This window comes from Malaclemys terrapin, chromosome 7 (assembly GCF_027887155.1).
Source record: "Malaclemys terrapin pileata isolate rMalTer1 chromosome 7, rMalTer1.hap1, whole genome shotgun sequence".
Classification (NCBI taxonomy): domain Eukaryota; kingdom Metazoa; phylum Chordata; order Testudines; family Emydidae; genus Malaclemys; species Malaclemys terrapin.
Genome location: NC_071511.1, coordinates 91,254,658 through 91,270,014, shown reverse-complemented (window position 1 = coordinate 91,270,014; position 15,357 = coordinate 91,254,658). Strand labels below are relative to the sequence as shown.

Sequence of the window (15,357 nt, the reverse complement as noted above, 5' to 3'; positions counted from 1 at the left end):
GGATCGATTGTCGCGTCCCGACGGGACGCGATAAATCGATCCCCGAGAGGTCGATTTCTACCCACCGATTCAGGTGGGTAGTATAGACCAGACCTTAGTTTTATTCAATCCTCTGTCTTCCTACTGATTATGGTTTTGACATCCCTGTTAAGGTTGCAATGGTTAGTATTACCAGAACTTGATAATACTATGCATTATTCTCAAGAACTCATGGCAGCTGTTCAAATTTACCCAGATTCTCAATCCCATTACAGAGTAGCTGTTTAAAACATTATTGGAATCAAAGAATAAATAACATAATAGTGTTTGACTATGACAAATAGTTACACTACAGACAACTGACTTTGACTGATGTTGCAAGAAACACAGTACATGTGAATTACAATAATAATTATACTTTTAGGATAAAGGCAATTTATTATATATATAAAATGGAACATTATGATGATTCAATGAAAAACAAAAAAGCATACATTAAAGATTGCAAAGTAGCATTTAAAGAAAATACTATTGAAAGGTGTGCAAATCTCTGGAGCGTAACTTAAAAAGTAATTCAAGTTTACATTTGATACTAAAACACTGCAGTAAGCTACCACTTGGCAGCTTATTTTCAGCACAAAGGACTCTCTTCTTTCACAATATTTTAGAAACAAACACGAAAAGGCACATTTAGCAAACAATAAAAAAGTTTATAATTAGAGGTAATTTATTAGTCAAAATTAATTTAAAGTGAAGTTCTAATTTGATAATTGACTATGCAGCATTAGCACCTTCTTCTCAACAGATCTGCCCCCTGCATGTGTTTAGATTCATATCTGCTGATTAAGTGAAAAAAATAGTTTTTACTACCTTAACTCTTACAGCTCTGCACAGTCAACAAAGAACAGTGAGCTAGATTCTCTTCCTTCTTGTGCATCTTCATCAGAATTGTTTACCAAATTCCAATCAATTATACTTGTGCAAATGAAATGAAGACCAGATATTTGTACCTGTGCCATTGAGGGCATAATTTGTCCTGAAAAAAATTATTATAGGTATGCAGAAAGGGAAGATCCCTCCTTGAATCTCACATACCAGAATAAGTTTTCAGGGCTGACCATTGGGGGGAAAACCATTTTGACTCAGACACTGAGCATATTTGACACAAGAATAATGGACACACAATGAATAATAGAACTCTGTGATGCCATTCTTACATTGTTACTTATCAGAGAATAACTGTACTTTAAAGGGATACTGTCAACTTGAAAACTTGGCAATTTAAAAAGAAAAAATTAAATGAATTAAAATTAACATCAGATAGTAAAAATATCATGGAGTCTTCTTGTCAATGTTGTGGTTTAACAATCACAATCTCTTATTTTCTAAAATGTATTTCTTTTCTCTGTTGTTGTGTAAAAGATCTGTACAAACAATAGGTGATACTGACAAAAAAAAATGTAAACATAGTTCAACCTAGTGAACATTCTGGTTTTGATCAGTATCTATACCTAAACACTTTAAAACTTTCAAAATGAAAAAGTCCTAAGGGAAAAGGTTTTTTTTTCTTTCTCTAATATTTTTATAGCTTACTATGTGGAATCACTGGAGCACACAGAAAGTGATTTATGAAATGCCATCTATTTCACAGCACTCTGAAATAACTGCATTACTATATAATGTGAGCTGCAGGTGCTGAATACCTCTGAAAACCAGGGCATTTATGTAGATGCATAACTTTAGGTGCCCAATTTTGAAAATGTTGACTCTTGATTTTATAAAATTGTGGATGAATTTAGTGATTATTCAAATTAGCAAACAGCAGTAATGACATTTCCAAACATCATATAAGATTTCCCAAGCAGCTCTGTGAATGTATCTCAATACTGATTTTAAAGTTCCCTGCTTTTCCAATCAATCATTCCTGAGTATACCTTTCCAACTGTGGTTAAGCAGGCAAACTCTGGCTGTTTTGTGATGTTGCTAAATATCCACTAATCCAGGAGACAGATCCTCAGCTGTGCCAGCAAAGATGGCTCTACATTCTGATTCTAGGCCGAGTGTATCTTAGAGTAGCCTCAGAGCTGTTCTAAAATGGTTTGACTAGCTACAGCCCTGACATGTAGTTATACCAGCTGTTTCTGCACTCTGACCACACTACTCCCACACCATGACCATTATAACAGGATCAGGGTGCATGAGTGGCACAGAGTTGGTTATGTTGGTTCTATGCCACCTGGAGATTTTCCAAAATGGCACAGATCTGTTTTTGTTGGTCCTACAATGCCAGGGAAATCCTTCACCAGCCAGTGAAGTCAGCTTTCTGCCTGCTTTGGCCAGCCTACACATAGCAAAGAAGGCAGACTTGGGGCTAGGTTCTATTCTTAGGATATAATGCACATTTTTTGTAATCTGATTTTGCAGGAAAGCTGTCTGATAAAGGAAAGTAGGACAGTATAAACTGGCTAAATTAATTACTTATATCAAATGCCAATAATGTATGATCTTGCTTTGCTTATCCAAGGGAGGTATTCCCCCTCTCAAAATAATTGTTCTGTACAAAATATTATTGTTATATCACATACAATAATGTATCTATGCAAAAAAGTTGCATTGAATCAATTTACTACGCATATTTATAAATATTTTATAGAGATTTTGTTAAAGACCAACTGGTAGAATATAATACTTTATATAGGGGAACGCCAATCATTTGGAGACAGTTTATATAAAATTAGGTAAATTAGCCTTCCTTGTATCTGATTGAAGTTTCTTTTCTTCTCTTTGTGTTCCTGCTTTGTAGGAGGCCCACTATCATGCTGTCTTTGCTACTTTTCTTATTGTAATACGTTATTTCTGACGCCAAGGAAGAAGCATTATGTTGCATTCACCCAAAGAGCAATACACATACATCTCTACTTTAGCCAAAGAGGCCTATCCAAGATCTCAGCAGGAAGGTCTTCTTTTACTGCTGTTGTAAGCAGTTTAAAAATGTAGCTCAAGCAGTTTATAGCTCTATCTGAAAAGGCACAACAGGACTGCATTTTATAATGCTATTTTTTTCCAAAGGAACTGAGGGGAAATCACATTCACATAATGACTCCCTCTATTATTTTTAGATCTAGGAGCCACTAGTGGAGGACAAAACATAGGTAGACCATTACTATCCAGGTAGGAGTTGCTTATGAAAGCTAGGAAAGAAAAAGGCAGCCTGGAAAGTAGGATGTAAGGACAACATAAAGTACTGCTCAAAACTGATAGACGGAAGGAATAAGAGTACAGCAAATGAAGAAGATTCTCTTTTTCCTTTCTCTTCATAAGACCGCTGAGGTTGTGCAGAGATTAAAGGAATATGGTAATTAGTGGGCTCAGCTGATAGATAGTTTATTCAACTATAGAGGATATGCCTTACTGTTTGTTTTACATATTACCTGAAAGACTACTCAGTAAGTAGATGACAAGTTTGATGAATGAAGGCTTTTTTGAGGTAGGACAGCGAACCTGAGAAATGGTAGGAGACTGAAGAATTAATGTTTATTACCCGGTAAAGAAAAAATAACTGGAGAGATAGAAGTAGCTAACAATTTGATTGTTCCACTGAGATACCGGGTGATCTGGAGCGCTGGTAAAGAAGTCAATTTGAATAGTTGTTAATGCTGTGCTAACTGATAATAGTGGTTAATGGTGGGCTCAGGAAGAATAATTTCTGAAGAGTCTCCAGTGGATCATAGTCCTAATTTAGTAATAATGGAGAATGATCATCTATCAAGAACTAGGATAGCAGCGTTTCCCTGTTAAGACACTGATGAGTTTAAATGATTTAGAGAGCTGTACAAAAAGCAGCTGCACAACAAATGAAACCAATAAAAAAAAAAAAAAACAAACCCCACCACTCCTCACTTTCCACTGATTCATGAAAAGAACAGAAAAAAAAAAACCTTGCATAGGAGGGCTAAAAGGTGTTCTTGGCAATGAGAATTGGTATTTCTTGATAAGTTTCTTTAAGCAGGCTCAGTGAAATAATGCATGTCAGAATTTGCTGTAAGATTTTCAGCAAGCCGCCAAGGATTTTGGAACCCCAATGGTAGCTAATGTATGTGTGTCATTTTGATAAAGGAGTAGGATTTCAAAGATATTAACTCTTTTTTCCAATTAAATTAAAAATAAATGAACATTCTAAGAAAGAATTGTTATGCACATGGACACAGATAAAATAAAAGTCACAGGCATTGTTACAGTTTTGTTTGTCAAGCATTCCTGTTAGTTGTCCCTTTTACATGACACCTGGTGACCTCCATAATAAGGTTACCCTATTTACTAGCAATAAACATCAAAAGGAAAAACATTTAATTTCTGAAATATTTCGGTGATATAACTACAGTGTTTTTCAGCTCAGGTATTATCCAGATAGAAGTCACAGTTGTTTACAGAGGTATGAAGAGGGGAAAAATTTGACCTATATTTTCAATATCCATGGTGTGCTGTAGGATGACTGAGAAGGAAAGGTGTCATTGAGAATGTGACATTTCTCATACGGGGATCAGATTTTCTGTGCTAAAAAGTGCGACAGACAGTCCTATGAGAAAAGGTGGGAGTCAACTTTAAATGTCATACTGACTACCGTTGTTAAAATACTGAACTTTTATATTCTTAAATGCAGGCTCAATATATTTTGGAGAACCAGACACATGTTTTTATACATGGAGTTTATAATAAAAAGTGCTTGTTCACTTTTATATTCCATTGGAAATTTAACTATGACATTTTCTAATCCTTGAATTTCTCTGGCCACTTCCAAGTCTATGGCAGACATAATCTTACATGCTCTAATCCTGTAATAGCTTATAACGCCTATCCCCCACTTGTTGATTTATCACATTTTATTTTAGTACTGAGATCCTTTAGTACAGAAAATGGAATTAGCACTTAAAAGACTCTTTTCATTTGTGTTTGCAGTGTTGTTGCAGCCCTGCTGGTCCCAAGACGGGAGAGACACAAGGTGAGTGAGGTAATATCTTTTACTGGACCAACTTCTGTTGATGAAAGAGACAAGCTTTTGAGCTATATAGAGCGCTCCTTCAGGTAACCTCAAAAGCTTGTCTCTTTCACCAACAGAAGTTGGTTCAGTAAAAGATATTACCTCACCCACCTTGTCTCTCTTTTCATTTGTGTAATTGTCATCTTCTTGCATGGGTTATTAGATATGTAGATGGTACATGACTACAATGACATATTATTTTCCAAACTATAGCTTGGTAAGAACTGTTATACTGTATTTGTGGTTTGTTTTATTTATTTATTTTTGCAAACACAGCCTTCCAATTTACTTAGCTCGTGTCTATAATATCTTTTATTTGCAAACATTCAGATGAATAGGTTTTATTTGCAGGAAGCAAGCACTGTGAATAATAGCACATTTATGAAAATGTGTTGACCACAAATGCCCTTGAAGCTGTTTTGACAAGCTGTATTGATTATTCATACAACAGATTTTTGGAAAAAATTAAGTATGCCTATGAATAATCGATGGCCAGAAAATGGATTCTTGCTGTTTCTACAACTTAGGTCATCCATTTAGGGAAGAGACGCAAGATCATTTGACTTAGGTGACCAACAATACAGCACAAATAGCAAATACACCAGCCAAGTCTGCTACCTTTTGTTCAGATACAGATATTTCCATTCTTGTTTTCTTCTTCCTAATCTGAGGCTATTCCTCATTCCTTGCTCCTTCTCCCTCATTTTCTAGTTCTCTTCAGTCAGCCAACCAGCGACCAACCCAAACTGCCCCCAAGTTCTGAGTTACAAGCTACAGCTCTCAGCCTCTCCCAGCCTGCATTCTGGCCAGCAGCCACCAGCCGAGCAAGCCAGCCTCCTCTTGCTCTCAACTCCTTGACTTTATACAAGCCCAGCCTACCCCTGCCCAGCGGGGCTTCATCTACCCCTGGCTCTCCTCCAGGTGCAGCCTACAAGGTTAACAGGCTCTCTTTAACCTGCTCAGGCCTTGGATGGGATGGACTCCCCATCACAGGAAACTAGAAATAGTTACAAATATTTCAAGAAGTTTTAATTTTTAGCCACTCCACACATTATTTTGTCTTGGGTAACATGACTTAGGGTCTGTAAAATTGGGGTGCAAGTCTCATGAGAATTTGCTTTTACATGACATTTTTAGTACAACCTAGCTGCAAGTAGCACAAGATCAGCCTCCCTCAAATGTTTTTAGCTAAAACCGGGAAGTGAAGAGCCACATGAGTCACACATTCCTTTATAAACTGTACCCTATTCATAAAGAGATATACTGCATATTTTAAATAAATATGAAAACAGTTCCTAATTCTGCTCCCTGCCTCCAAAAAGAGATTTATTCTGAAGAAGGGAGCACACATCAATTTCTCCAATAAGGCAAAACCCATTTTTTCCTCTGTCAGCACTACTGCAGCTGTAGCAGACCTAGCTGGACCTACCCCAAACAGCCTTAATTGAAGTGGGTGAATGAAATGTGGAGTTTGACATTGATGTGTAGACTAGGGGACATTGACAGCTGGTTGATGAAATTGAAGTAGTCAGGGGAAGTCTGCAGTGTTTATTGAATGACTTTACAGGATCATGGCACTATCTGAAATGTCAGCCAGAGGTACTTTGCTTATCTCTTTCTAATAAGCCAATACTTTAAAGCAAAATGAACATAGAACAGAAATTTTAATTCTATGTATAGAATATTCTTTTATTCGAGCCACTGACCATCTGTACAAGGTACATCTGAGGTTTGGCTGTGTTAACTGTTCTCATTTGAAAGAACAACAACATATATTTCTGAATAGGTTGTAGCCACTTTAAATATTACTTTATTCTGACAATCTCTACCACTGTCAAAGTCACTAAATATCCAACATTCCCAATCGCTAAATAGTTACAGTTGCCAGAGGTTAGATTTTTGGATCTTTCAGTGTTAACATTTTTATTTAGCGTAACTTTAGTGCAAACAAGAGCTGGGCAAATCCTCTGTAGAACATAATTTATTTGATGAATGTAGCTCTTTTTTCTGTTCATGAATTATACGTCAATGCTTTATTTGTTATGAATTTGTTCATTATTGAAATTGTTCAGAAAACACTTCAGGCAAAAATATTTCAACTTATGGGTGGTTCACAAACCATTTGCATTCACTATTTTTTTGATTATTCATTATTTGTTATGTGTAGCATTTGATGTGTCATATAAATCACATTTAGCTTTTACACCCTGATTGAATGATTAAAGCTTTTATAAACAGCAGGAGGAAAATCAAAGGAATTTCAAGAAGACCATGCAAATATATTTCCGGCTGAAACTTTCAGACAAATATATATTTGTAGGAGTAGTCTTGAAATATCAAGTTTCTGCAAATATTTTTCCTAACTAAAACAGTCAAATCTATAGACATATTTAGAAAATGGATAAAAAGAGTTTAATTGTGAATGCTGCTGAAACAAATTAACAGTTTTATTTGAACAAGTTTTCCATAACAACTTTTTCCAGAATTCATGCAATTCTAATATAAACTGATAATTTGTCTTAATGAAAGCAGTTTATAATGTTTATCATTAAGGGCAGGACTGTTACATTTGCAGTATACTCATTTTCCGGCAGATGTTTTACTGAAGGTATAATCTCATCTGAGTTCACTTGAGCCGTATTTTATCATTACATATATTCAAAAGAATCAACCACAGTACAATCTGGACTCTTTGGGTAAGAGTCTCACGTATTGTCCAAATCCTTTATGCCACATAAAAGAAGTGGAACAACATAAAGGAGTGATGAATATCCCAGATCAGGCTGGGGAAGAATTACCTCAGCCACAGGACTGATGAAGATGGCCAAAAACTGTCTTCCGATGACCTTCTCACAAGTCTTGCTGTAGAGGCACACCAGGGTGCCCCTGGGACTGGGAGGAGAATGTTTGGGGTGGGGCTGCAGCACATAGCATTGGTGAGGTTTTAAGCATTGCTGCCACCCATAGACAGCTATAGGAAGGTTCCTATAACTTAGGCAGCCACCCAGAGTTGTGTAAATTACACTAACTACCATGACGCCTGGAACAGTCCAGAATTGGGAGGGCTCAAAGATGGCTTAAAGCCAGTTTGGCCTGCCCCATTCCTTTGGGCTGTAAGTTCTGTGATGTGCTTCTTAGAGACAGTACAAAATCTCACCCTTCATCCTCGAAATCTTCATCATCTCATTTGAGTAAAGCTGGAGCCCAGGGAGTCTATACATTATTCATCTTGTAAAAAGAAGATATTACTGCATGGCACACCCTGATAAACTCAACTTGAAACCTTAGCAAAGGAGAGACAAATAATACCCATACCTATAATTGAAAGGTAATTGAAGGATAAGCTCTTTATCTTTGTAGACAATGCCAAAAACTGCCACTTTTTTGAAGGAAAGTTCCTACTGTTAGGCGGCAGATGTCTATTTCTGTTATTCATAGATCTAGGAGATAGAGTCACTGTGAGTATAGACCATTGCCTAGACAATTTCAGTAGTGTTTTTGGCATTAGAATCTAGCAGCTGAACTCAAAGTAGAATGGGGGAAAAACCTACATCCTCATGAGCAACCACAATTTTTTTCCAGGAGAGAGGAGACAAGAGGTATTATGGGGATGATGCTCTTCCTTTTCAGTGGATAAGCACATCATTACTCCTAATGCATCTCATTCCTCAAGGGGAGTAAGATTACAATGACAGCCAAGATAGAATGAAACTTCTGCAATCTGCTGAATATCCTGCCTCACTGCCTTAAAGAACTGATAGAAGAGCAAAAGCTAAAAAAGTGAGTATCTCCTTTAGCAATTTCTGTCATAAATAAGCCAAACAACTTTCTTCCCTGATCTCATGAGAGAAATTAAACTGGAAGTTCAAATATTTTCTCTCCTATTTAGATTAATTTATGATTGCATTGCTGAAGAGACAGAGTGAAGCAATTTCTTCTCGACTTAAAAGAGAAACTAACCATGAAATCCTGACACTTCTGGAGATTACTGTATGTTTGGAATATGAAGTATATTAACATATATCTTACAAAAATGATTTTGGACAGTTTCCAATATAGCAAAAATCTTCAGTTTTGTCATAAAGCATTAAGAGTTTCAATTATTATTATCGTTTTCTCCACTACATACGGCTAATGTCTTTGCATGATACCTTGTAACTAAAATAAAAAATCACTTACCATTAACAATGTCTTTATCATTGTATGAAAATTTTAATAATAATGCAAGTCGAATATTGACCACATGACAAACATTTGTGAGCCACAATTCTACCCTGAGTTGCAACCATGCAATCCAACTGAAGTCAATGTTGATGTCAATGGGGTTGCACAGATATAAATGAGAGGAAGATGTTATAAAACGCAGGCCTTTCTTTTTAACCCTGGAATTTTTGGAATTACATAGATGTGCCTTCAAATATTCAATGTTAGATCTTTCGTACTACTCTCTTTCCAAATACTTCTTTCCTTACTCTCATTCAATAAAACTTTTATCCAACTTCAGCGCATAGTGACTAACACTTGCTGAACCTAAAAACAAACACAGTGAACTGCACATATGGTATTTATATAATAAATAAAAGCATTACCCTATAAGTTGATCTTTGTTTTGTTCCACAAGAGTGGGAGGAACATTAGAAACGATGACTTGCATATCCAACTGATTGACCACTGAGACCTGAAAACACAGGAATGAAATATAGTTGGTCTTTACATGCATAACATTCTCCCAATTCAAAAACAACAGGATAATTGTTTTCCTGTCTTCAAAGCCATGCCCTGTTGTAATGATTTCACATTTAAATTCAAGAATAAGTGAATTGGGAAGCCTTGCTTCACTTAGTAGCCAAAACAGTAGGGCAAGGATTTATCTACAAGTGAGATGTTGATTTTGAGAGGATTTTAAGCTGGTTTTATTTCCAGTTTAATGCATTATAGGTACCTCAACTGCCATATTGTTTAAATTTCTTTAATAGCAATGCAGATTTTAGATTAATTCAAATAAATTAACAATACTTTGTTACTAAACTACAACAGCTTGTCACAATTCTGAATCCATCATTGTAGATAAAGTCCCCAATAACGTTTTTATTTTCATGTTTAGTTCTATTTTGTTAGTTTCTTCCAAAGGGGTCCAAAAATATAAGTAACATACAGCTTATATTCCCTTATCTTGCATATCTGACCTCTTCTCTCTTAATACACAGGTCAGAAAATAACACGTACTGTCAACCTTTTAAAAAAATCTTTATAACAAATTAGTAAATGTGGGTGAAATCCTGGCCCCATATTGATGCCAATGGCAAAACTCTCATTTACTTAAATGGGGCCAGGATTCCATTTGCAAACTACTTATCCTGCAGAATGAATTTCCCTGGATAGCACTGAAATCCAGTAAAAACAAACATACCCCTCCTGTACCCAGATGCCATTTTAAAGAGCTACCAGGTACATGGCACCACCTTTGTGCACCAAGTGAGCACACTAAAAAGGCTAACTTTTTTTTGCATCCATTCTGATCCAGTTTCCTCAAGTTCTTTTCAGACTGATATTGAAGAAAAGACTATTACATCTCTCCCTGCTTGAAATTTCTTGAAGCATGACTTCATACTCTCTTCTCTCTTTTGCATTCTATCTGCATTAACTCTATCCTTTTCATTTCAAGAACAGTCAGCCAACTCATCACTAAGAAGGAAGAATGAAATCTATAAGTTAAATTGAGATTGGGAAATCAGCTTTCTTCTCTTAAACAGAGTTTTAACCAAATCAGAAGCACCATGATTGAAAGTTCTCTGGAGCTCCCAGAATAATACATCACATCATTAAGCCACTGAGCTGGCAAACAAGAAGTTTAAATCTTAATGATGTTTGAAAAGTGTACTATTCTCTTAGGCTATAAAAAGAGCAATTGCTCCCAGTCTTTACAGAGAAAATAAAATCTGAAATCTTTATTAAAAGTTGGAGAATGTCCATAAGGAGATTACAGCAACTACTGTGCCCTCCATCACCTCTCCGTGAAGGATTCTGTAGCCAGCCAAGATTTGGAAAGTAGGACAACATTAAGCATAAGAAATTTAAAAATCAGACTATTCTTTGTTCTCAAAGAATAAAGAGACACCTTGACTTTCAGAAATGAAGTTTGAGCCATATAAGCACTTTGGCAGACATGCTTGAATATCATTCACATCAAATATGATCTGCCAGCTTTGAAATTTAATTCAACTTAAAATATTTAAATGTTCTTGAAATGTCATCAAGTGCACTGATCTGCATATGCAAACTCCTGTATAAGAAAAAAATAAATTTAAAGAACTCACCATAAAATTCAGGATCAATTCAGTAAATGGAACTCTAAAGCAATGAACAGCTTAGTAGAATTAATTGCATTAGTCAGTTAAAGCAGTTACTCCCTAAGTATTTAATGAGTACTGCATAAATATAGTTCTTAAAAAAGAAGCAACCATTTTACCATTTACCAAGTTCTCTATGGGTCATAAGTTATTATTATTGTATATATGTATATGAATTGTACAAAAGATATTCAGGCCATAGTACTGTAACAAATGTAAATATCCAAATCCAGATCGGGACCAAAAAGTTAAGATCCCCACAGTAACATTAGCATGCCCCCCCCAGATATATCAAGATTTCCATCACTACATTATTAAATGTAGGCCTAAGTATGGGCAGGAGGTACATATGGGTAAATTCTCATCTTTGCAGATGCTACTGGGACAAATCATTGCCTCCACTTCCACCAGAAGAGAGAGGAAAAACTTGCAGGGGACCAGGGTAAGCATGCATGGAAAATGGGAGGGCCACACTAGTCCTTTTTCACCCAATTCAGAGGAAACTTTTCTAGGCAGTGTCCCAAGGAACCAAGCTCCACAAGTAGGGACTGAAGCACCATTTTTCCTCCCTCTCAACCAACCCTGAAGGGACTTTGTGAGTAAATTCAATCTGAAATTTATTCAGGTGTCCTATCTGCAGTGTGAACCTTCTGAAAAGGGAGTGGAGAGTGTGGAAATCACTGAAGAAGCCACCAAATAATTAGAGCATGTAAACAAATATTTTTATATTAATAAAATCATCAGTGTGCACACACCATAACTGAATAATAATGTGATCTCATCATTGTAACCTTTGTGCTTCCTCATCCTCCTCCTTCCCTGTGGTTACTTATTCTCATTTGTTGTGACACATGTAGACTATAAGATTCTTGGGGACAGGAAGCCTGTCTTTCTATTTTTCCTGTACAGCACCTAGCACACATTTGGGCACTGTATTAACAATTACATGATTTAAAAAAAATTATATTAAAAGAACATGGAGATGGAAAAGTAAAGCACTCAAAAAGACTAGGAAATGCCAGGAGTAAAGCTGTCTGCGGAAACTTAATTCAACCCTCCGTGCCTCTTCATTATAATACAGTTTTTTAATTACACACAATCAAATACTACTTTTTCCACCATATCCCTGCCTTATTCAGTGCACAGAATGGATAATACTTACTGAATAGCCTTGTCATAACTATAAAGGGAAGGGTAACAGCCCTCCTGTGTACAATACCATAAAATCCTTCCTGACCAGAGACTCCAAAATCCTTTTACCTATAAAGGGTTAAGAAGCTCAGGTAACCTGGCTGACACCTGACCCAAAGGACCAATAAGGGGACAAGATACTTCCAAATCTTGGTGCGGGGGAGGTTTTGTTTGTGCTCTTTGTTTTTGGGGAGAGTTCGCTCTTGGGACTAAGAGGGACCAGACATCAATCCATGCTCTCCAAATCTTTATGAACAAGTCTCTCATATTTCAAACTTGTAAGTACAGCCAGGCAAGGCGTGTTCGTTTTATCTTTGTTTTCTCAACTTGTAAATGTACCTTTTACTAGGGTGTTTACCTCTGTTTGCTGTAACTTTGAACCAAAGGCTAGAGGGGGTTGTTCCTCTGGGCTCTTTAAGTTTGATTACCTTGTAAAGTTATTTTCTATCCTGATTTTACAGAGATGATTTTTACCTCTTTCTTTAATTAAAAGCCTTCTTTTTAAGAACCTGATTGATTTTCCTTGTTTTTAGATCCAAGGGGGTTGGATCTTGATCCACCAGGAGTTGGTGGGAGAAAGGAGAGGGGATGGTTAATTTTTCCTTGTTTTAAGATCCAAGGGGTTTGGATCTGTATTCACCAGGGAATTGGTGAAGAGTCTCTCAAGGCTACCCAGGGAAGGAAATTAGCACATTGGGAGTGGTGGCAGCGGACCAGATCTAAGCTGGTAGTTAAGCTTAGAAGTTTTCATGCAGGCTCCCACATCTGTACCCTAAAGTTCAGAGTGGGGAAGGAGCCTTGACAAGCCTGCTCCATAAAGTACTCTAAAGTCCTTGTAACTGCCAGTCTACATGGAAGGTGCTCTGATACAATAGTGACGGGCAGTAATACAAAATCCTAAACCACAAGATAGCTATTCATTTTTATCTTCATCATTCAGTGTGTGTTCTCATGTCTTATTTACTGCATACCATTTACATTCCACAGTTAGTGGTTCACAAACAATGAATTAAATTCACAACAATCCTGCAAGGTAAGGAAATATCCCCATTTTACAGACGGTGATCTGAGACACCAAGTGATTAAAGCCAAAACACTCAATTATCCACTAATGTTGGGTGTTCAGCTTGCCAGAAGGGACCATTGTGATCATCTAGTTTGACCTTCTGTACACCATCATCCATGGAAATTCTGCAAAATAATTGTTAGAGAATATCTTTCGAAAAACCTTCAATCTTGATTTTAAAATAGCCAGTGAAGGAGAAACTACAACACCCTTTGATAAATTGTTTCAATGGATTATTACTCTCACTGTTAGGAAATAAGGTGCAAATTTTTGTTTTAATTTGTCTAACTTCAACTACCAGCCTTTGGATAAGTTTATACCTCTCTTGACTAGATTGAAAATCCCTTTATCAAATATTTTGTTCCTCATGTTGGTACTTATAGACTGTAATCAAATCACCCCTTAATCTTCTCTTTGTTAAACTAAATAGACTGAGCTCTTAGAGTCAATAAGCCATGTTTTCTAATCCTTTATTCATTCTTGTGGCTCTTCTCTGAATCCTCTCCAATTTATCAAATCCTTGAATTGTGGACACAGTATTACAGCAGCGGTCGCACCAATGCCAAAGAGGCAAAATAACTTCTCCATTACTACTCGAGATTTCCCGGTTTATGCCTCTAAGGATAGCAGTAACCCTTTTGGCCACAGCATCACACTGGGAGCTCGTGTTCGTCCATCATAATCCTCAAAGCTTTTTCAGTCACTGCTTCCCAGTACCCAGGCACCCATTGGGGAAGTATGGCTCACATTCACATTTAGTCATTAAAATGCACAGTGTGTGCTTTTCAGCTTACCAAGTTATCCAGATCACTCTATTCCAGTGACCTGTCTTCATTATTTATCATTCCCCCAGTTTGTGTGTCATCTGCAAACTTTATTAGTGATGATTTTGTGTTTTCTTCCTGATGTTTGATTAAAATGTTAAATAGCATAGGGCCAAGAGGGCCTGCCATGCGGGCAGGGGACTGGACTCGATGACCTCTCGAGGTCCCTTCCAGTCCTAGAATCTATGAATCTATGACTCTATGAATAAGAACCAATCCCTGCGGGACTCCACTAGAAACACACCTGCTCAATGAGGATGCCCCATTTACAATTACATGTTGAGACCCTTCCGCTAGCTTTTAATGCATGCTATGTTGATTTTATATCGTTATAGTTTTTTAATCAAAATGTTGTACCAAGTCAAATGACTTATAGAAGTGGTAAGTATATTATATCATCACTATTACCTTTGTCAACCAAATTGTAATCTAATTTTTTAAAAAAGATATCAACTTAGTTTAACAGGCTCTATTTTCCATAAACCCATGCCAATTATATGACCCTGCTTTAATTGTTTGCAAATTGAATCCCTTATCAGCGACTATCTTGCCTGGGATTGATGTCAAACCGACAGGCCTATAATTACCCAGGTTATCTTGTTTACCCTTTTTAAACTGAAAAACCCATATTATTCCATAGTACTTAACATTTTTATAGTACTTTATATGTTCCAAGCACAGCTCCCCTTGACTTTAGTTCCAGATGTAAACTCAGTCCCCAAGCACCCTAAGCTGAGCACCCAGAAAATGAGGAACACACAGCAGCCAGCTATGAAATTTTTCATTTAAATGACTTAACTAGCATCGCATACAGACTTTGTGAGAGAGGCAGAGATAGAATCCAAGTCTCTGGGGCAGCATTCAGCTGCCTAAATCATGAAACCAACAGTTCTCTTTCTGCGGTCCTCT

At 36.8% G+C, this 15,357-nt stretch overlaps 1 protein-coding gene across 1 annotated transcript in view; it reads right to left on the bottom strand.

The window, feature by feature from the left end:
* The window catches only part of PCDH15 (protocadherin related 15), a 1,464,924-nt gene that overhangs the window by 53,577 nt on the left and 1,395,990 nt on the right, over positions 1-15,357 (bottom strand). The window contains exon 30 of the mRNA XM_054035363.1: positions 9,607-9,695. Within this exon, the coding sequence (XP_053891338.1) occupies positions 9,607-9,695 (89 nt within the window). The remainder of the gene's footprint in view (positions 1-9,606; positions 9,696-15,357) is intronic.